The 24,153-nt window shown below is 40.5% G+C and overlaps 1 protein-coding gene across 8 annotated transcripts in view; it reads right to left on the reverse strand.

Moving 5' to 3' along the window:
* The window catches only part of ubr5 (ubiquitin protein ligase E3 component n-recognin 5), a 164,186-nt gene that overhangs the window by 121,361 nt on the left and 18,672 nt on the right, over window positions 1-24,153 (reverse strand). For 7 of the 8 annotated variants that reach the window (XM_072570726.1, XM_072570728.1, XM_072570733.1 and 4 more), the window contains exons 3-6: window positions 10,751-10,832; window positions 4,671-4,747; window positions 3,400-3,519; window positions 1,773-1,953 (exon numbers count right to left, since the gene is read on the reverse strand). In XM_072570726.1, the coding sequence (XP_072426827.1) occupies window positions 1,773-1,953; window positions 3,400-3,519; window positions 4,671-4,747; window positions 10,751-10,832 (460 nt within the window). The remainder of the gene's footprint in view (window positions 1-1,772; window positions 1,954-3,399; window positions 3,520-4,670; window positions 4,748-10,750; window positions 10,833-24,153) is intronic. The other variant, XM_072570730.1, reaches the window with a different exon arrangement.

Raw genomic sequence — 24,153 nt, forward strand, 5'->3', positions numbered from 1 at the left:
GGAGGCCTGTGACCATTGGAGTACCACAAAGATCGGTACTGGGTCTGTTACCTTTCATCATTAACATAAATGATTTGATGCGAGCATAACAGGTATAGTTAGTAAGTTTGTAGATGACACCAAAATTGGAGGTGCAGTGGACAGCGAAGAGGGTTACCTCAGATTACAATGGGATCTTGATCGGATGGGCCAATGGGCTGAGGAGTGGCAGATGGAGTTTAACTTAGAGGTGATGCAGTTTTGGGGGGGAAAACAAACATAGCAAGACTTATACACTTTATGGGAAGGTCCTAGGAAGTGTTGCTGAACAAAGAGACCTTGGAGTGCAGGCACATACTTTCTTGAAAGTGGAGTCACAGGTAGATAGGATAGTGAAGGCAGCGTTTGGCATGCTTTCCTTTATTGGTCAGAGTATTGAGTACATGGGTTGGGAGGTCATGTTGCAGCGCTACAGGACATTGGTTAGGCCACTGTTGGAATATTGAGTGCAATTCTGGTCTTCTTCCTATTGGAAGGATGTTGTGAAATTTGAAAGGGTTCAGAAAAGATTTACAAGGATGTTGCCAGGATTGGAGGATTTGAGTTATAGGGAGAGGCTGGGGCTGTTTTTCCTGGGGCATCGGAGACTATGGGATGACCTTATAGAGGTTTATAAAATCATGACTGGCATGGATAGAGTAAATAGACAAGGTCTTTTCCCTGGGGGAGCCCAGAACTAGAGGGCACAGGTTTAGGGTGAGAGGGGAAAGATTTAAAAGGGACCTAAGGGGCAACCTTTTCCTGCATGGGTGGAAGAGTGTGTGGAATGGGCCAGGAGAGGAAGTGGTGGAGGCGAGTATATGAATATGAAGTTTTGGAGGATATGGGCCGGGTGCTGGCAGGTGGGACTAGATTGAGTTGGGATATCTGGTCGGCATGGACGAGTTGGACCAAATGGGCCTGTTTCGGTGCTGTACATCTCTATGTAACAGTCATAAGAATATATTAAGTGGTTTATCTTGGACCCTTACACCATTACAGACCTTAAATATCTCTAAAATAATTGTTACATTCAAAATATCCAATTCCGTGTTTAGCATATTTACATCACAATCTCATTGCTTGCCATCAATATCTAAACTCAACTATTCCAGAGCAATGAGGCAGACAATTTATAAATCTATATGTACATTATACACAAAATGCATTTTAAAATTCTAAACCCAACTAAAAACAAAACGTTGAAATTGTTTCACATCACATTTTAACTTTTATGTGTTGTTCAAACGTGAACATGAAATTTCACCATTCAGAAAAATTGCCATAGTCTTACCAGACGATCGGACTGCTCTCTTATTAGAGTGTGAAAACCGGTGGTGGTTTAAACTGAGAGTTACCATTCGTCAGGCAAGGGAAGAGGCTGAGAAGGAGGGTCTTTCTTGGTAATCTCAGCTAGCATAGGAATTGAACCCATGATGTTGGCATCATTCTGGTTTACAGACTAGCCATCCAGCCAATTGAGGTAACTGACACATGAACCAGGATCATAAAAGGTATCGCTAATCTTATCAACCATATTCATTTCATATGGAATTTAATACTTAATTTGCCAAACACTCTAATCAGTGCCGACTGATGCTCCTTCTTAGCAGCTGGATCAACAGCAATCTGTACAGTACCATGCAGTACACTAAAACAGGCCACACACTAGAGAGAAGACCATTACAAGCTAAATGACATTGTTCAGCACAATGGGACAAAGTTTCCTCCCCAAGGCAATACTGTCACATTACCTGTGAGATAAGCTCCTCTGGAATAACCGATGCTGGTATAACCGGTTGTGGCTGGCTTCCCAAAAGTCCTGATCCCCGATCCCGTCCAGTACGTATCACTCTAGTCTGCCTCCTTGAGTCTCTTGCTCCTGTTGATGATCTTCCAGAAGCACCACCACTCACTCCAGAACTCCAACGGCTCCTAAATGAACAATTCATGGAAACTGAATTAGCTTAAATTAGTTTAACTGAAATTAGAAAGGGATAAATGTGAAGATTCATACAAGAAACCTGTAAACACCATGAGAGATTACAAAGTATGAATCACCTTCAGAGCTTCTCCAGGAGTATTTTATGCATAATAATTCACTCAAGTTTTATAACTTTTAAATAGCAATGAATAGAAGGGTTAAAGTAATGCATCAGCCAATTGCAGCTTCGAACAAATGCTTTACGTAGCCTGGACAAACGAACTGCAAATATGACATTCAAACATGCATTAAATAATGGGGAACTTTGGTCAAATTCCTCTAAACAATTGTCAGTGTATGTTGATAATAAAAATTCCAATAGTAAAATCATACAGCTTTAAGATTGGCTGTAGTCAGGAGGGAGGGAAACAATCTTACAAAAGCCTTTTTCCAAGCAAGATGCTGGCTGACAATATTTCTGCAAGATGCCCAGCTGTAATACGCATTATATTGCTGATTATCCGCAATACATCTGAGGAAGTTCTTTCAGGCAGAGGGGAAATCAGCCTTAATTGGGAAATGGGGAGGAATCATGGCCACGCTTGGTGGACATCTCTAATTGGCAGGTAAATTAGCTCCCAGATCTTTGGTAAACATTGGTTTGACTATTTTTATGAAATAATTCTGGTTTGGTTAGAAAATATTCAGGTGCACGGAACCATAGCCATGGTAATGAGAAAATGTGTACAGTAAACAGCTGTTTGAACTGGCACTGTATATCAGGTGACACTCAATGATATTTCCCAAAACTCCCAAACTGCTTTGCCTTTATGAGTATTATTGTAGTTATATTGTCAGGATCCCAGTACTTACTGTTTAAAATTACAGTATATTTTAGTAATTGAAATTGTTCACATTAGTACATCATTGACAAGTATACCCATTATTTTATAGACATGTTAAATCCTATTTCACAGATTATTTACAAAGTTTCACAGTTGGAATTGTTAATGGATGCACAGTAAACATTTCAAGTCATCTGCTTACAAATGAACAAAATATAATATTTATTGCTCTGCAAATCTTAAGGTGTGTGGCAGTGTTAGAAAAGCAATCACCAGGATCCCCATTCATGAATTCAGAAAAATATGCTTGTGCAAGTACCACTTAATTGTCACTCCACACCCAAATGAATTGTTGACAAGTAATTGGTAAGGTACACTAGCAACATTTAGCAGCAGAAAGCCCATACACAAGGGGAAACCAAGCATCCCATTTTAGCTGTGAGGAATGGTAAGTCACATTCCTAAATGCATCAATGACATGCGCTATAAATAACAGCTAAAAATTACAGCAAGCAGTTTCAAAACAATTTTTAACCACCCTAGTAATGCATTTTTTTTGGCACATGGGTTGACTTGTAGGTCATGTAGACCTGGAACCCTGCCAAAACTTACCCAAGGGGGTTGCCTGCCAGTCTGCCCAGAGTATCAGAACCAGACAGAAACCATGGGGAATCACTACTCCTGCCTGGCCTGGAAGTCCTTCCTGTGCCTGAACCACTGCTCAACTTTGAACTGGAAACAAAGATGGGAGATGGGTTATAACACAGGTATCCCAAGCCTTGTAGCTCAGGGAATTTATATTTGCTGTAACTGGTCAATGACCAGCCAGAGCAACACCCTTGGGCAATTTTTAGCACTGCAATGTTTACTCTAATTTTTGTTTAAATTTTTCATGGCTCACAGTCATGTGTAAAAAAAATTTTAGCACATGAAAACAATTTCTGCCTTTGCGTTGAAATGGATAGTTTTCTTTTTTTCCAGCTCAGAGCAATGTTACAAACTAAAATCAAAATTTAGAACAACTCACATTTTAGGCTTAGTTTTTTTTAAATCAAAAGGAGCATAGCTGGACAGAATGGATTGTATAACTACGAAAAATTAACTAAACTTAATTCAAGTGCCTGTTCACGCAAAAAAAAATTCATTGTCATTAATTGTTTCATCATTATGGTTACATTTTTCTAATGTCACCATTGCCTTAGAAATCTTGATTCATTGCGAACTTCATTAAACGTTATAATTTTACTTTTTTTTGAAGACAGAAATCCATCTTCAGAAAAGGCAACCTTCAAAAAGAAACCATTTTGATTATGCTTCATTTTCACAGATCAACAGAAATCAAAACCTATTCAGATTCAAAGTTTTTGGAGCACAGTGTTATCACCAGTATTTTGTGCTTAGGGCAATGGCAAACCCATCTTGAACATTTTTAAAAGCAACACAAGATTGCTATGGATATTGTGATAAGTGGATTGCTGCAACGACCAGTTGTATATTTAACTAGATATTACAATCATTCATGGAACAAATTTAGTCAAAATATGTCATTCAATTTAGTTCTAACAATTATGACAAAAAAAAGCTCAAAAGCTGACCAGAAAGATTCTCTTAAACGAAAACACAGAATTCATAATTTCAATCACTGTTAGTCAGATTATTCTGCATCTGCTTATCAATTAAACACAAAATATGATGCTCAACTGCAAAGCTTTGCAAAGAAAAGCTATACAATTTGTCTCCCTTCAATGTATATGCACATAAAAAGTTACTAGTCTCACCATCAAAAACGTCAACACTGAATTTGCATGCAAGTAGAATTAGATATTCACATGCATGCCTTAAAAAATACTCTCACAAACCGAGTATATCACAGAACTACTCACCCTTCACTAGTATCTGGTTTCCCCAGTTCCAATCTGTCTGGCTGAACAGCAAAGCTAATTCTGCAGATGCGACCGTCCTGGTATAGTTAAGGAGTCGGGATGGCAAAACAAAACATTCCAGCATGAAATATATTGATTTTTGTAACATACATAAATAATTAAGCCTATAAAAACTGCATTAAAAAAGTAACTAAAGCTTAAATTCACTTTGGTGAATAATGGTGAAAATGGATGAATTATTAATTATTTAGTAAAATAATTACAACCTATTTATTCATTCAGGAAATATGGGCTTTGCTAGCTGGACCAACATTAATTGCCTCTCACTAATTATCCTTGGAAGGGTGGTGGTGAACCGCTGGAGTTTTAGTGTCTGCATTGCCACGAGATTGTTAGGAAGAGAGTGTGTTCCAGGACACTGACCCAGCTGCATTGGAGGAACAGTGATATATTTCTAGGGGAGGAGAGCAAGTGGGGAAATTTAGATTGAGTTGAATGTATGTCACACAAAAATCAGTAATTTTAATTTTCATGACATCAATCTAGCAATATCAGCAGTTCAAAACCAAATGACCTTGCCTCAAACATGTAGTCTATAAACATAGTCTTCTAGTGCAATCATTTTATAGAGTAAAATTAGTAAATCTATTATGCCATTAAAATAGCAATGGACCAAAAAGCAAATTTGTTTTCTGTCATATTAAACATCCATTATGTTTGGAAAATCATTTTACCAGGGCAGGGGTGAAACATATTGAAACACTGCACCTTATACCCCAAAGTTGCCCAGCTAATTTTGTCCATAACCATTTCCTTGACCAAATAAAACACTCAGTTTAAGAACTCAAATTGTCGTGTGCTCTTTCCCGCCAAGAACTGAATGAAAGATCATCTGCACTCAACTTATCTTCACCAGTTGGAACTTTCAGAATACGAAGGTGCCTGGATAAGGTGGAGTTGGAGAAGATACTTTCACTAGCATGGGAGTCTAGGGCCCAAGGGCACAGCCTCAAACTAAAGGATTGACCCTTTAGAACTGAGATGATGAGGAATTTCTTCAGCTAAAGGGTAGTTAATTTGAGGAACTCATTACCTCAGAAGGCTGTTGAGGCTAAGTCATTGAGTCAAAGGTTCTAGGAAAAAGGCAGGAGAATGAAGTTGAAAAATACCAGCCATAATTGAATGGTGGTGTAGACTCGCTGGGCCGCATGGCCTAATTCTGCTCCTTATAGTCTACACAGCTACGTTGGTCTGGTTTTTGAGATAATCTTACTGCTATTTAGAGACAAATCAAAAATTACCCAGCTGAACCTAGGGTGAAATAGCAACCTGGTATGACAAATTGTACTATACAACATCCTAATATCTTCCATTTGACATTATGATTTTATAACAAGGAGCTTCTCTGCACTTGAGGGAGAAAAGCTATTCTGATGACATTTTAGTTTATGCATTTAAAAAGAATGTACTCAATCAGATCTCTTTTACACTGCTCAGACTACAATGAACAGTATACTGTTAAGATAGAAGGAGTTATAAACCATAACAGAAAATCTACTCTGTTGTTACAGTGAATTCAATATGACAAAATCACAAAAAATAATTCAATTTCTCTCCAGACTACATGGTAAATAAAGCCCTGACTCTATAGTATTTATTTTTTATTGACCTACTATTAAGTCAGTCAATCCAGTATTTCAATTGAAACGTTTCTCTGTATTACAAATGGCATCTCTCTGATGCAAAAGAATAATTGCGCAAGAATTGGAGCATGACAAAACCATAAAATATGCTCCACGCAACTTTTTAATACACACAATGAACGTATGGTGATGGTCTGAGAGTTATGTTTCCAAGACCAAATTTAAAGAGGTGTTCAGAAGAAATTTCTGTGCCAACAGAAAAACCGAAGCTCACCTATTATCTTCGGTTGTCCCGATTGCAAAACAAAATCACCTTGTGATTTCTAGAAAAAAATTCTATTCTCCTCTGAAATATTCTTCTGGAATGAGACTCAGCACTTATCTGGGTCAGTGAAAATCCAGAGATCAGATCAAGAGTAGGATCAGTTAATAAAGTTTGCAGTAAAAAAGAAACTGCAAGTTCACTTCTGCCTATTGAAGAGCTATAATGTAAAAAAGAACCAAACAAGATAACCAAGTTGTATTCCTCATTGATTACTTTCTGCCAAGTAGCAGGAACGCTATAACATCTGCATCTGAAGTAAACAGGGAGAAACCATGGAGAAGTGCAAGTGAATAGAAATTGAAACACAGTGGGTTTGAGTCAGAGGGACTGAAAATCACTCCAGCTAAGAATAATGATTATTTATTGTTGTGTGAAAAATAAATTTCATATTTAGCTTACACAGCAAGATTCAGTGATCTCTTGCCAGTCTCTGTGCCAATCTAACTCATTCAGAACCCAATTTCTTACTTAATACAGCAAACCGTTCATTAACCAGCACTTATGGGACCAGGAGTGTGCTGGTTTATCAAATATTGGATTGATGAAGAGGTCCACATAAAGATTAGATTAGATTACTTACAGTGTGAAAACAGGCCCTTCGGCCCAACAAGTTCACGCCGAAGCGCAACCCACCCAGACCCATTCCCCTACATTTATCCCTTCACTTAACTCTACGGGCAATTTAGCATGGGCATCCACCTGACCTGCACATTTTTGGACTGTGGGAGGAAACCGGAGCACCTGGAGGAAACCCACGCAGACACGGGGAGAATTGCAAACTCCACACAGTCAGTCGCTTGAGGCGGGAATTGAACCCGGGTCTCTAGCGCTGTGAGGCAGCAGGGCTAAACCACTGTGCCACCGTGCCGCCCACAGTGCAGGGCTATATACATCAGTATTTAATTACAGCATAAATCACAAACAGTTATGCAACTTCACTTCAAATAAAACTTACTGACAGACAGCCTTCTCAGTTGAACCTTCAACTAACTACTCGGAGATCATGATAATAAAGTAAACTTCCAGTTAATGTATATAATTTTTGCTGGTTTCTTTATCAGAGGTAGTGGAGACTAGTACAATTTGAATACTTAAAAAGATATCTGGATGGGTGTATGAATAGGAAGGGTCTGGAGGGATGTGGGCTGGGTGTTGACAAGTGGGACTAGATTATCTGGTCGGCATGGACAAGTTGGAGCGAAGCGTCTGTTGCCACGCTGTACATCTCCATGACTCTACAAGATACTGATTAAAACCATGTTTACTGCACTGGATTTGCTTTCCAAAGTTACCTTTGCCAACACACAATGTCCAACAATCAAAAATAATAAAATACAATGTCAATGCACTAAACCTTGAATGTACTATCCATTCCAAATCTAACTTTCACTGCAATATGTATAGGTACACTCTAATTGGTCCATCAGAAAGGGCACACAGCTGCTATATCTCAGTTGGAGCTTTGTGCTGGTGTCAATGCTGCCTCAATTCATGCCCAGAATTTCAGCTCTCAACCCTACTTGAGATCTTGACCCCACTTTGGGAAGCCCTGCTCTACAGAACCCATTGATACTCATATTTAATTTATCCATTGCACCTGAAGGTGCAGGGTCCCAGTCAGGAAACTGTCTGTTTTAATTACATACAGATCTTGGCAAAGCTGATCCACCGCTGACATTAACAACCCATTTTCTCATCATACACCTGTTGTGTGGCACACTCCAAAGCAATTTCAGAATAATTAACTATGAAAAGAAACACTGCCCAAGTTACCTAACAAGTATTATCACTCAGCCGAGTCAAACAATTCTCTCTCCCATTTACAGTCAGCTCATGGTCGACATCCTCCTCCCTTTCCAGCCCCTATCCACCATTGAACAGAACCATTAAATCAAACAGATATCAGAAGAATGGAACATGCTCTGAGCTATTTTTCTTGCTATCAAAAATTTAAACTACTGAAAGAACCATCCACTTTTGCAAGTCTTGAACCATAAATATTTCAGTTCAACTCTGCTCAACATACAAAGATCATTTAAAAGCATAAAGCAGTAAAATGGTTCTTTTTCCCTAATGAAATAAACTGCTACTTTCCTGGAACATGGAGGTCAACATTAGCACAGAGCCAAAGTAGTCCAATGATTCTTGGACAAGATTCACTACATATATTTTTCTTTACAATCCATATAGCAACCATTCCAAATGCAGTCAGATAACCTGAATAAAAAGATGCTCAACTAACAGCCCATAGCTGTCTGGCACAAGGTTGCCATTAACATACCCTTTAAGCAGTTAACATGTGTTGCACAGAAACCCAGCTTGCGCAGGGTGCTCTCAAGTTGCTCCCTTTGGAGATAACTCAAGCATAGCAATGCAAAAGAAAATAAACAGTGTACATTAAAAGGCCCAGGATATGAATACTGGAAATATTTATGGGGGACACTGATAGGAATTATTAACTTCTAGGGACAGACTAACTACTGCTTCCTGTTTCACTGGAGTTCAAGCCATCAAGATACACAAGGGATATACTGTAGTCTTAATGCAATGCGGACAAGAACAGTAGCATAAAAGGCCCAATTTAAATAGGCAGACACAGAAAAGGGACAATTCAGATGATTCAAATAAATAAATAAATACATACAGTATGAGAGATATCAAACAGCATAGAAGATTAAGAATGGAAAATATTAACAAATAATAAGTGACATGTTTCAGTGCTTTGCAGAAGCAAAGAACAAAGAAACTATCATCACTAGATTTGAAATCTGGCATGGTGCTTTTGGATGATTTTGCCAAGGAACAGCATACGGAAAGAACTGATGAGGTCAAGGAGACAGAGGTATTTTCTTGGCAGTGCAATGAAGGCAAAAAATTCCAATCATACATAATCTATTGACATTAATAGTTAAAGGTCCAGACCTGGTTGCTTTTTGAATCTGAATTTAAGTTAAGGCCATTAAGATATGCCTAAATACATGGTATGATCTAGCTCAGGCACCCAGCAAGCTCTTTGCTGATGCAATCAAACATCTGATTTTTAAAAAAATTCACAGAATGAGGGTGTCACTGGCTAGGCTAGCATTTATGACCCATCCATAATTGCCCAGAGGGCAGTTGAGAGACATATTGCTATGGGTCTGGAGTGACATGTCAGTCAGACCAAGACAGAATGGCAGTCTCCTTCCTTAGAGGACATCTGTAAATAAGATGGATTTTTCCAACATTCAACAATGGATTCATGATCATTAGACTTTTAATCACAATTTCTTTCTTTTAACTGGATTCAAATTCTACCATCTACCCTGGCAGGATTGGATCTCGGGACATCAGAACATTACAAGGGTGTCTGGTTTAAAAGCAGATCAATAATGCCACCAGGCCCTTAATTTGCAGTCTTGGCTATTATTGTTGTGCAACATAAACAGCGTGCCTTATGTGGTGGTAAAACTAAAAGAACTGGTTAATTAAGACAATAATTTATGATTTTCACACTTTAAAAAGCAGACTGGTCACCAAATTAAGATTAGATTCCCTACAGTATGGAAACAGGCCCAACAAGTCCACACTGACCCTCTGAAGAGTAACCCATCCAGAACCATTCCCCTACATTTATTGCTGAATAACTCACCTAACACTACGGGCAATTTAGCATGGCCAATTCACCTGACCTGCACATTCTTTGGATTGTGGGAGGAAACCGGAGCACCCGGAGATGTGCAAACTCCACACACAGTCGCCTGAGGCTGGAATCAAACCCGGGTCCCTTGCACTGTGAGGCACCGTGCCTCCTAAAAGGTTCCCAAAAAAAAGAGTCAACCACAGCTCATCTTAACTCATGAAAGAATGTGCACACAAGCTGCTCAAAATATTTCCCTTTAAATCAATTTATAACTGAAGATTGATCTTATTCAATTTTCCCAGTTATTGCAAACAAATTTCATTTTAGTGACATTTGACAATAGTTATATTGATTTTGTACTTGATTCGCTATCCCCTCAAAAACAATACACCATAATATTTAAACATGAAAATTCAAGTACATGATATCACTTTAGATAACCATTCTTGATTTAATCATTTAATAAACAATTTTAATAAACATACACTACCTCTAGAAGAAATGCTGCATGGTTTGGTCCCACCACACACTGCTTAATTGTGGCCTGTTCCAAAACATTCAGAGGCGGGTGACTGGAAAGAAATTACAAAGTCACTCAAGATGTAAAATGCGGTACAAAATGTTTAAAATTTGTTGTTCTAATTTCCATTTCTGAAGCCTATTTGGACAATGTTTTGAGTCAACATACTGGAGACCTAGCCCCAAACCTTCAATTTTGCTTAATACCTACCCAAAAGCAAATCTCCTGTCCTCAAGAGAAATATCTGGCTTCATATGGCAGCCTGCAAACTTGCACTCATCAAGACTGAAAAACCCTAAGTGCAGATCTAAAGATTTATTTTTACAATTCTATGTTGGATTTCAAACACACTGCATTATTCCTAAATGTGTAATTTAAACGGTCAACTGCTGTGACCCAAATTCATTTATCCAGATTTAACATGAAAAATAACAAACATCCATATTAAAGCAGCAGCTCCCTTTTTATTCTTGTATAATGATATGGCAAGGCCAGCATCTGTTGTCCATCCTCAATTGCTTGGCATGTAATTTCAGAGTTGAGTATGCGTGTTGCTGGAAAAGCAGAGCAGGTCAGGCAGCATCCGAAGAGCAGAAAAGTCAACGTTTTGGGCTGAAGCCCTTCATCAGGAATGCTGGGGGTCAGAGTTGAGAGTGTGCTGCTGGAAAAGCACAGCAGGTCAGGCAGACCTCACTGCCTCCATGTCATTTCAGAAGAAAGTTAAGTCAAATACATTGCTGTGGCAATGGATAACATTTAGGCCAGACCAGGTAAAGACAGTAGATTTCTTGACTGTAGACAGCAGCAATGACAATTTCACAGCCACTAACTGTGAAACAAGCTTTCAATTCCAGATTGATATGATGAATTTAAATTCTACCAGCTGCTATGATGGAATTTGAATCCATGTTTCCAGAATATTATCCTGGATATTATCCCTATATTGTGAAATTTTAGTAAATTATCTGTGAAGATAAAACAGAATTAACGTTTCAAGTTCAGTGGCCTTGAGACACAATACTTCCAATTTGCACCGAGCTCACGAAAGCACTGCAGTAGGTCCAAGACAGAAATGTTGGCCAGAGAATTGTGTGTTAAAGTGGGAGGCAACTGGAAGTCTGGGATCATTTTTGTAGATGGAAGTCCAGTCTGCGTTTCATCTCTCCAATGTAAAGGAAACCACATCATAAGCAGCAATAACCGTAGTCAAGATTGAGTGAAGTGTGGGTAAATCATTGCTTCAAAAGGAAGTTGTGGCTGCAGCCTTAGATAGTGAAGAGGGAGGACATAAACAAGCAGGTCTAACCTTCAGCAATTGTGCAGGAAGATGCCATGGCCACATGGGGATGTGTTGGGAGTACAGGACAAGTGGACCAGTGGCTCCTGGAGGAAATAGTCCCTGCTGACAAGGGAGGGCAATGGAATCTGTCTGGTGAGGGCATACCACTGGAGCTGGTAGAAATAATGGCTTATAATCCTCTGGATGTTTCCAGGTGAAGCAGCAATTTACCAGCACTTCACTCAATCTAGTCCACTTCTTCACTATTCACACTGGTCTCCCCTTAATTGGGGAGATGAAACAGAGACTGGGCGACCACTTTGTGGAACAGCTACATTCTGTTTGCAAAAAGTGACGGAGTTCTAGTTGCCTGCCAACTCACCACCACCCTAGTCCTGGTCCAACATTTCCATCTCAGACCTGTAGTGTTCCAGTGAAACTCAGTGCAAATTGAAAGAACAGCATCTCATTTTCCATATAGGGACCCTGCAGCCTTCAGGACACAAGATTAAATACACTAATTTTAGAACCTGAACACCACCTTCCCCAAGCTTAACCCACTTGCCACACCAGGCCATCAATGACATGGGCTGCTTTCAGTACAGCCAACCTATTTTCATCTAGTTATGGTTCTCATTGTCACCTTTTCTTTCTCCCTGACATGCTATCATCCAGTTGTCTCCCCAACTGTTGTTCATTCTGTGTCTCTGGTTTCATCTCTGCCAGATATGCCCACTGTCTTCAACATACATAACCATCTTTTCTGAACTATCAGCTCCAAAGGAGGGTCACTGGGCTTGAAACATTCTAACTCTGCTTTCTTTCCACAGGTGCTGCTAGCCCTGCTGAATTTCTCCAGAATTTGTTTTTGTTTCAGACTTAGACTCTCTCCAGGTTTTTGTTTTATTAAACGAACAATTATGCTTTACTTCAAAAGCAATCCACTGTCACAGGACATTAGTGCATGGAAGCAAATCAGTTTAGCTTTAATGCAGTACACTATTACAAATTTTGGCACAAATGAGAGAAGTCTATACAAATAAATCATTATGAATAGGGAAGATGCTGGTGTAGTGGTAATGTCACTGGTCTAATAATTTAGTGACCCAGCCTAATGCTCAAACCTCACCATGGCAGCAAGAGGAATTTGAATTCAATCAATAAATCTACAATATACTGCCAAGTCTGAGTATAGGTAACACGAAGCCATCAATTTTTACTCTACTAAAGGAGAGGCAACTGGTTAATTGGTGAGTACAGAATTTATTAAAGTTTATTTCTAAGATTTCTCATAGAATTGTGGCTGGTGATAAGGTTAATACAATATGTATAAAAAGTTCAATAAAGTAATTAAAGTCATTCCTAAAAACACATTAAAGAGGAACCTCGGTTATCCAAAGGATATGGGTGAGCAGTATTGTGTTCAGTTAATTGTATTCCAGATAACAAAGTTTAGCCAAGCAACAGGACCTTGCGATCTTGCCAGAAAATCAGATATGTAGACAATCGAATGCCAGAGAATCAAGGTTCCTCTGTAAATGTATCAGGCCAGGTTATTTATCAGTTGCAGGATTCGGGAGCTTCTGGTTACCAGTTTGGTCCTGAGCAAAAGAGCTTACAGCAAATATTTGAAGAGTTGCTTCAGTTCAAACTTTATGAGCTGGCTGTTGAACAAAAGATGCGAGGCATTAGGGATGGATAAATTTCAGGCAAATTGTGTGGGAAATCATGTCTCACAAATTTGATTGAGTTTTTTGAAGTAGTAACAAAGAGGATTGATAAGGGCAAATGTGATCTATATGGACTTCAGTAAAGCAATCGACGAGGTTCCCTATCGGAGACTGGTGAGCAAGGTTAGATCTCATGGAATAAGGGAGAAGTCAACATTTATATACAGAACTGGCTCAAAAAAGGTAGAAGTCAGAGGGTTGTTTTTCAGACTAGAGGCCTGTGACCAGTGGAGTGCCGCATGGATAGGTGCTGGGTCCACTACTTTTCAACATTTATATGCTCACATCCAGATCATGCACAAGAGGTATAGTTAGTAAGTTTGCAAGTGACACCAAAATTGGAGGTGTAGTAAGTTACCACAGATTACAACAGGATCTTGACCAGATGGGGCCAATGGGCTGAAAAGTGGCAGATGGAGTTTAATTCAGATAAATGCGAGGTGCTGCATTTTGGGAGGGCAAATCTTAGCAGGACTTATACACTTAAATGGTAAGTGTAGGGAGTGTTGCTGAACAACGAGACCTTGGAATGCAGGTTTATAGCTCCTTGAAAGTGGAGTCGCAGGTAGATGGGATAGTGAAGGTGTTTGTATGCTTTCCTTTATTGGTGAGAGTATTGAGTACAGGAGTTGGGATGTCATGTTGCAGCTGTATAGGACATTAGTTAGACCACTGTTGGAATATTGCGTGCAATTCCGGTCTCCTTCCCATCGCAGATATGTTGTGAAACATGAAATGGTTCAGAAAAGATTTACAAGGATGTTGGCAGGGTTGGAGAATTTGAGCTAGAGGGAGAGGTTGAACAGGCTATGGCTGTTTTCCCTGGAGTGTCAGAGGCTGAGGGTGACCTTATAGCGGTTTATAAAATCATGAGGTGCATGAATGGGAAAAATACATGAAGTCTTTTCCCAGGAATGGGCGAGTCCAGAACTAGAAGGCATAGGTTTAGGGTGTGTGGGGAAAGATACAAAAGAGACCTAAGGGGCAACTTTTTCATGCAGAGGGTGGTACTTGTATGGAATGAACTACCAGAGGATGTGGTGGAGGCTGGTACAATTGCAACATGTAAGAGGCATTTGGATGGGTATATGAATAGGAAAGGTTTGGAGGGATATGGGCCAGATGCTGGCAGGTGGGATTATATTAGATTGGGATATCTGGTCGGCGTCGACGAATTGGAACGAATGTGTCTGTTTCTGTGCTGTACATCTCTATGACTCTAAAGAGATAGATAAAGCCATTAAAGATAGTGGAATCAAGTGTTATGGATACAGATTGTGGATGATCAGCCATGATCATAATGAATGGTGGTTCTGGCTCGAAGGGCCAAATGACCTAACCCTGCACCTATTGTAAGTTTGCTCAGAGCTGGAAGGTTCGTTTTCAGACGTTTCATCACCATAGTAGATAATATCATCAGTGTGACTCGAATGAACTACTGGTGTTATATCCCCCTTTCTATTTGTGTCTTAAAGTAGGTGATATCATTTCCGGTTCTTTTTCTCAGAGGATGGTGATGGGGTCTAAATCAATGGATTTATTGATTGAGTTCCTGTTAGAATGCCAGGCCTCTAGGAATTCCCATGAGTGTCTCTGTTTGGCCTGTCCTAGGATGGATGTGTTGTCCCAGTCAAAGTGGTGTTCTTTTTTGTCTGCTTGTAAGGATACTAGTGATAGTGGGTCATGTCTTTTGATGGCTAGGTGGTTTTCATATATCCTGGTGACTAGTTTGCTACCTGTTTGTCTAATGTAGTGTTTGTTACAGTCCTTGCGTGGTATTTTGTAAATGACATTCGTTTTGTCGGTTGTTTGTGTAGGTCCTTCAGGTTGATCAGCCGCTGTTTAAGTGTCTTGGTAGGTGTTGGGTTATCATGATGCCAAGGCATCCAAGTAATCTGGCAGTCATTTCAGAGATGTCTTTGATGTATGATAATGTGGTTAGAGTTTCTGGGCACATCGTGTCTGCTTGTTTGGGTTTGTTGCTGAGAAATCAGCTGATGATATTTATTGGGTACCCATCCTTCTTGAATACGCTGTATTTTTCTAACGCTATTCGTGGCTCCTGGGTGCTGCAGTGTGTTGTGGCCAATTGAAATAATGTCCTGATGCAGCTCTGTGGGTGTTGTGATGATCGCCTCTGTAGCCATCAAAAGACATGACCCACTATCACTAGTATCCTTACAAACAGGCAAAGGAGGACACCACTTCGACTGGGACAACACAACCATTGAAGGACAGGCAAACAGACCTGCACGGGAATTCCTACAGGCCTGGCGTTCTAACCAGAACTCTATCAATAAACCCAAGGATTTAGACCCCATCTACCATCCTGAGAAAAGAACTAGAAATGATATTACCCCCATTAAGAAACCAAGACACAAACAGAAAGCGGGACATAACATCAGGGCTTCACCAGAGGCTTACTAAGGATGTCACCTAGTATTGTGACGAAACATCTGAAAACCTTATAGCTCAGTGAGTAAACTTACAACCTGAACATCAACCTCAGCTCCAAATCTTCTCAAAAATCACAAATGGCTAAATAGTTACCTGGATTATTTACACAAAAATGCAAATTAACCTGCATACAGAGATTGGGGGAGATAAGTAAACTGACCATGGCACCATATTACTACCCCACCTTGAGCAGGTTCCTGCAAGGAAGAATGTCACGCAAGTAGAAAATCAGTACAATAAAAGATGGTTGTCACTGTTCTCTAAAGAGAACGTTAACCTGACGACTGCACTGCTTGCCACTTGCCAGGATTAGAAACACCTGCACAGGACTGGAGAGGAACTCAGTGGGACAGGGAGGATCTAGTCATCATGGTCCATGTTGATAAAAAGATTCTACACAGTCAGTATGAGGAGCTAGGCACCAAAGTAGAATATGTAGGCAAGTATTATAAACCATTGTCAATTATAACAAAAACCCATCTGGTTCAATCATTTCCTTCAGGGAAGGAAACTGCCATCATTACCATATCTGACCTACATGTGACTCCAGACCCATAGCAATGTGATTAACTCTTCGCCGCCCTCTAGGTAATTTGAAATGGAGCCAACATCCATGTGCTGTGAATGAAAGAAAACAACCTGAAAGGTCGTAAACTCTGCCTAAGCACCTGATCCACGTGCAAAGTGGCATGGGACAAATCAGATTAGGCAGGTAAATATGCGCCTCTGAGGAAGCCCTGATGTTATGTCCTGCTTTCTGTTTGCGTCTTGGTCTCTTAAGGTGGGTGATATCGTTTCCAGTTCTTTTTCTCAAAAGTATGGTAGATGGGGTCTAAATCAACGGGTTTATTGATGGAGTTCTGGTTAGAATGCCAGGCCTCTAGGAATTCCTGTGCATGGCTGTTTGCCTATCCTTGGATGGACGTGTTGTCCCAGTCAAAGTGGTGCCCTTCTTTGCCTGTTTGTAAGGATACTGATGATAGTGGGATTTCTATCATGAGGACTTCTTCCACACAAGCCATGGAGTGGCTGTTATTCTTATCAATTTCCTATTATGGAATCAGACAGGATTTCTAAATGAATACTGGGGGCAAGGGATCAAATTTACGAAAGCATGGTAAACCAAAAAGCAAAGCAGAGGTCAAAGAGAGAAACTAATACAAAGAAATGATAAATAATCTGGATGGAACAGCTTGACAGTCTGAATCCAATAGTCAACCAACAGAAAAGACTAGATATTACAGAGAGCAAAATGGATCAAAATAGAGACGCTGTATTGGCATGCACTCAGCAGTCAAAACAAAATGGGTGAACTGAGTGTGCTAGTGGAATGGCTTATGATCTGGCAGCCATCACAGAGACATGGCTGCAAGATGTCATGGATTGGAATCCGAACCTTGATGGCCACAGGAACGCAAGAAAAGATTGGAGGGGTAGCTTCATTAGTTAACAATGGTATAGAGAGGGGAATAGCCCCAGTAAAGGAAACCAAGATGTGAAAGATTTGGGTAGAAATGAGGAATTATAAATGCAAGAAGTCACTTGTCAGAATGATACACAGATACCCTTACATAAACTCCATAAAGTAGTATGGAATTAAGTCAGAAGTAAGAGACTTTGACAGAAAGGCATAGGAGATTTTAATCTACATATCAATTGGAAACATCAGATGGGTAAACCTAGCCTAATGTGGAATTTTTTAGGATAGTTTCTCAGAACAGCATGTTGTGGAAACAACCTCAAAACAGGCTATATTAGATCTTACATTGTGCAATGAGAAAGAGCGAGTCAATTATCTCAGTGAAGACGCTCCTAGGCAGCAGTGACATAGTGATTACATTCTATATTCCGTTTGAGGGAAAGAAGTGTGGGTCTGAGACCTCTGCTAAGTTTAGAAAAAGGACAAGAACACAGGGAGTGGCTAAAGTGAATTGGCAAATTAAAGACTAGGTCAACAAAGATGCAGATATTTACGATAATAATTGAGAATATACAGAAAAATTCACTCAAAAGAGAAAAATTTCAAATGATAGACTAACCATCTATGGCTAACTAGAAATATTAAACATAGCATCAAACTTAAAGAAAAGGATATCATGTGCAGAGGTCAGAAGACTGGAGATAATGTAAAAAATAAAGAATGACCCAAAACATGATCAGAGTAAAGAAAAGGCTAGCTGGAAATAGTGGACTGAAAAGTGGTAAGTAACATTTATGCCACACAAATGCAAGGCAATGACCATTTCTAAAAGAACCCAGCCACTGTCTCTTGACATTCAATGGTATTGCCACTTCCAGCATCTGGGGTTTACCATTGACCAGAAACTGAACTAGACTGGTCATATAAATACGGTGGCTACAGGAGCAAGTAATTCATCCCCTGACTACTCAAGAGCAGTTTATCACCAATAAGACACAAGGTATGATAGAACACTAAACTAAAATTACTGCAATTGCTGCAAATCTTGAATAAAAATAAATTGCTGGAAAAATTAAGGTATTACAGCATGGATCACTGGACTTGAATGTTAACTCTTTTCTCTCTGCAGCTACTGCCAGACCAGCTTAATTTTGTACTCCCCACTTGCCCAAATGAGTGCTGCTCCAAAAATACTCAAAGCTTGACAAAGCAGTCCACTTTACTGTCATCACGCCCACACCACCAACGCTCAGTAGCAGCATTTAAATATGAAGTACTGCAGAATTTTAAAGATCCTTAGACAGCATCTTCCAAGCTCCCCTCCAAACCATTCACCATCCTGACTTGAAAGTTTATCATCATTCTTTCAATGTTGCTTGTTCAAAAGTCTGGAATTCCCTCCCTCTTGGCACAGTGAGTCTACCTACGCAGCAGTTCAAGGTGTAAACAGGACATCTTCAAGGCCAAGTAAGGACAGGCGATAAATATTGGCCTGCCCAGCAATGCCAATGTCCCATGAGCCAAAGAATAAAAGGCAGAGCAGGTTTAAAAGGCTGAATTTTATACTCTTGCTCGTGGCTCTTAGGTCTACAAAGTAAATACTGGTTCTTTAACATTATTAGTTCTCCAGCCTGACTTTGTAAATAAGGAAATGGCAGGTGAATTGAACATTTTCAACTACAATGGATAGAAGTAACAGTGACAGATCATGAAATGGGAGGGTCGGGGGGAGGGGGGTGGAAGAGAGGGGGAAAGGGAGAAAGGGACGACTCAAGCAAAATCACATAATAGTGATATCAAAGAAATTGTCGAAGCTGTGGATTGGCGTGTATCTGGATCCTGATGGACTTTATCCTAGATTCTTCAGAGTGACTAATGAAAAATTTGATGTATTGATTTTAATTTTCCAGAAGTCCCATAGAGGATGCTCCCTTTAAAATGGATGATGGCTTACATAACTCCTTTACTCAACAATGGATGGAGATAAGGCACAAAACTACAGGCCAGTTAGCATAACATCTTTCACAACATTAGAGCTATGAATTAAGTTATACAGGGAAGTTGGATAAGTTCAAAGTAAACAGGAAAAGACAACCTTGCCGTCTGAATAGGGAATCATGCTTGACCAATCTATGGGAGTTCTGAGATGGTAAGTTGAGATGAGATTCCCTCCGGTATGGAAACTGGCCCTTTGACCCCACAAGTCCACACTAACCCTCCGAAGAGTAACCCACGCAGACCCATTCCGCCAAAATTTACCCCTGACGAATGCACCTAATACTATGGGCAATTTAGCATGGCCAATTCACCTGATTTGCACAATCTATGGATTGTGGGGGAGAAAACCGGAGCACTCAGAGGAAGCCCATGCAGACATGGGGGGAAATGTGGAAACTCGATACAGACAGTCACCTAAGGCAGGAATCGAACCTGGGTCTCTTGTGTTGTGAGGCAACAGTGGCTAACCATTCAGCCACTGTGCCGCAGATAAGAGAAACCTGTGGATAGACAGCACTTAGATTTTTAGGAAGTATTTATCAAGGTGCCACATCAAAACTAATTGTAGAAATAAAAGCTCAAAATGTGGTGAGTAGCACATTAGCATGGAAAGAAGACTGGTCGATCAGTAGCAATATCCCAACGCTTGTTCCAAGAGGCCTGGGTTCAAGTCACAGCTGCTCCAGAGATACGTAAAAATATCTCTGAACAGGTCGATTAGAAAAACAGGTTAAATAAAGAAATAACACTAGTTCAGCAACAGGAAGCAGACAGTAGGCATCAATGGGCCTTTTTCAGTTTCGCAAGATACAAGTGAAATCTAAGTGAAAACCATCACAGCATATCCAATCTTTCCTCACAGCTCAAACCTTCCAACAAAGGCTGCATCCTGGGGAATCTCTTCAGTGCCATAACATCACATCCATAAATGCACCATCTTGTATGGAAAAAGTTGCCCCACAGATCCCTCTTAAATCTTTCTTGTCTCACCTTAAAACTATGCTCTCTAGTTGAAGAGTCCCCTAAACTGGGGAGAAAAAAAAACAACCTCGGCTATTCACCTAATCTAAGCCCCTCAATTTTATAAATCTCTATAATAAGATCATGCCTCAGCCTCATTAAGCTCCAAGGGAAAAAGTCCCAGCCTATCTAGCCTCTCCTTAAGAACTCAAACCTTCCAGTCTCAAACTTTTTTGCAAATTTTTTTCATCCTTTCCAGCTTAGTAACATCCTTCCAATAACATGGTAACCAGGACTGTACACAGTAATCTAAACATGGCCTTACCAATATCTTGTGCAGCTGCAATATGACTTCCCAACTTCTGTGGTCAATGCTTGTGCGCTTCCAATTAAACCTGTTGGACTATAACCTGGTATTGTGTGATTTTTAACTTTGACAGATGAAGACAGCCAAATACCTTTTTTACTACCCTGTCTACTTGTGATGCCACCTGTACCGCGCTCTCTGTTCAATACTCATCAGGGACCCACCATTAACTGTGCAAGTCCTGCCTTAATTTCTCTTACCACAAACTAACCATGCCTGCCATGTTCGCATCCAAACCATTTATATAAATGATGAACAGTGAACCCAACACCGATCCTTACGGCACATCACTGCTCAGACCTCCAGTTTATATAACAACCCTCTACCACACTGTCATCCAATGTCAAGACAAATTTGTATCCAATTGGCTAGCTCTCTGGATTCCATGTGATCTAACTGATGCAGTAGTGTCACTGAATTAGTAAGCTAATGTCACAAGGTGTGTGCATGCATGTGTAGAGGGGAAAGAGTCACAACACAGCAGTTGATTGAAATGTTCAAGGGCTAATTTGTTCTGCTGACATGTATGAAATTGAATGCCCCGGGTGTGTGGGTTTCTCTGTTTTACAAGTAGGATGTGACAATCTAACCATATGCTGTAAATGCTGCAGTTTGATGGGATGGGCCTGATCACGCACTGTTTTGAGGGATTAGAATAGTTCCAGGAACATTGTTTTTGGTGGCATGTGACAAGAGGGGAGTGGCAGGGGTTTGTGTGTTGTGTGCATGACTGACTGATGTAAACCTGTATTATGGGAGAATGGATCCCTTGTTCAGGAAGCTTTGCTTGACAGACTCTGTAAGCATGCTCCTCCAGCCACTGATTTGCTGAAATAAATCATGGCTGTTCACAGAAGTTGGCATCTTGCAGTTGCATCAAGCATGTAAGAATGTCAAAAAGGGAACCTAACATTTGGTGAAGAGAGTGGGATTCCAACATATGGAGCTTCTAGACGGACTGAGTAAGCAATTGCCTGTGTGATGGTAACATGAGATGGATGGGCCCACAAGGTAAGATTTACCTTGGATCTCTCCAAGCATATGTCATATGCATATGTCGGGTATAGACAGGACAGATCAAGTGAATCCTTAGAAGAGTGTAAAAAAAGTAGGAGTATACTTAAGAGGGAAATCAGGAGGGCAAAACAGGGACATGAGATAGCTTTGGCAAATAGAATTAAGGAGAATCCAAAGGGTTTTTACAAATATATTAAGGACAAAAGGGTAACTAGGGATGAGAATAGGGCCCCTCAAAGATCAGCAAGGCGGCCTTTGGGTGGAGCCTCAGAAAATGGGGGAGATACTAAATGAATATTTTGCATCAGTATTTACTGTGGAAAAGGACATGGAAGATATAGACTGTACGGAAATAGATGGCGACATCTTGCAAAATGTCCAGATTACAGAGGAGGAAGTGCTGGATGTCTTGAAACGGTTAAAAGTAGATAAAACCCCACGACCTGATCAGGTGTACCTGAGAACTCTGTAGGAAGCTAGAGAAGTGATTGCTGGGTCTTGCTGAGATATTTGTATCATCGTTAGTCACATATGAGGTGCCGGAAGACTGGAGGTTGGCAAACATGGACATGGTGCCACTGTTTAAGAAGGGCGGTAAAGACAAGCCAGGGAACTATAGATCGGTGAGCCTGACTTCGGTGGTAGGCAAGTTGTTGGAGGGAATCCTGAGAAACAGGATGTACATGTATTTGGAAAGGCAAGGACTGATTTGGGATAGTCAACATGGCTTTGTGCGTGGGAAATCATGTCTCACAAACTTGATTGAGTTTTTTGATGAAGTAACAAAGATGATTGATGAGGGCAGAGAAGTAGATGTGATCTATATAGACTTCAATAAGGCATTTGACAAGGTTCCCGTGGGATACTGATAAGCAAGGTTAGATCTCATGGCTCCTGAAGAAGGGCTCATGCTCGAAACGTCAATTCTCCTGCTCCTTGGGTGCTGCCTGACCTGCTGCGCTTTTCCAGCAACACATTTTCAGCTCTGATCGCCAGCATCTGCATTCCTCACTTTCTCCTAGGGCTCATGGAATACAAGGAGAACTAGCCATTTGGATACAGAACTGGCTAGAAGGTAGAAGACAGAGGGTGGTGGTGGAGGGTTGTTTTTCAGACTGGAGGCCTGTGACCAGTGGAGTGCCACAAGGATCGGTGCTGGGCCCCTCTACGTTTTGTCATTTAAATAAATGGTTTGGATGTGAGCATAAGAGGTACACTTAGTAAGTTTGCAGATGACACCAAAATTGGAGGTGTAATGGACAGCAAAGAGACCTCAGATTACAACAGGATCTGGACCAGATGGGCCAATGGGCTGAGAAGTGGCAGATGGAGTTTAATTCAGATAAATGCGAGGTGCTGCATTTTGGGAAAGCAAATCTTAGCAGGACTTATACACTTAATGGTAAGATCCTAGGGAGTGTTGCTGAATAAAGAGACCTTGGAGTGCAGGTTCATAGCTCCTTGAAAGTGGAGTCGCAGGTAGATAAGATAGTGAAGAAGGCGTTTGATATGCTTTCCTTTATTGGTCAGAGTATTGAGTACAGGAGTTGCGAGGTCATGTTGCAGCTGTACAGGACATTGGTTAGGCCACTGTTGGAATATTGCATGCAATTCTGGTCTCTTTCCTATTGGAAAGATGTTGTGAAACTCGAAAGGGTTCACAAAAGATGTACAAGGATGTTGCCAGGGTTGGAGGATCTGAGCTACAGGGAGAGGCTGAACAGGCTGAGGCTGTTTTCCCTGGAGCATCGGAGGCTGAGGGGTGACCTTATAGAGGTTTACAAAATTATGAGGGGCATGGATAGGATAAATAGACAAAGTCTTTTCCCAGGTGTCAGGGAGTCCAGAACTAGAGGGTATAGGTTTAGGACAAGAGGGAAAAGATATAAAAGAAACCTAAAGGGCAACTTTTTCACGCAGAGGGAATGAGCTGCCAGAGGATGTGGTGGAGGCTGGTACAATTGCAACATTTAAGAGGCATTTGGTTGGGTATATGAATAGGAAGGGTTTGGAGGGATATGGGCCGGGTGCTGACAGGTGGGACTAGATTGGGTTGGGATAATCTGGTCGGCATGGACAGGTTGGACCGAAGGGTCTGTTTCCATACTGTACATCTCTAGGACTCTCTCACTAACCTATCACTCA

Source organism: Chiloscyllium punctatum, chromosome 5 (assembly GCF_047496795.1).
Source record: "Chiloscyllium punctatum isolate Juve2018m chromosome 5, sChiPun1.3, whole genome shotgun sequence".
NCBI lineage: Eukaryota > Metazoa > Chordata > Chondrichthyes > Orectolobiformes > Hemiscylliidae > Chiloscyllium > Chiloscyllium punctatum.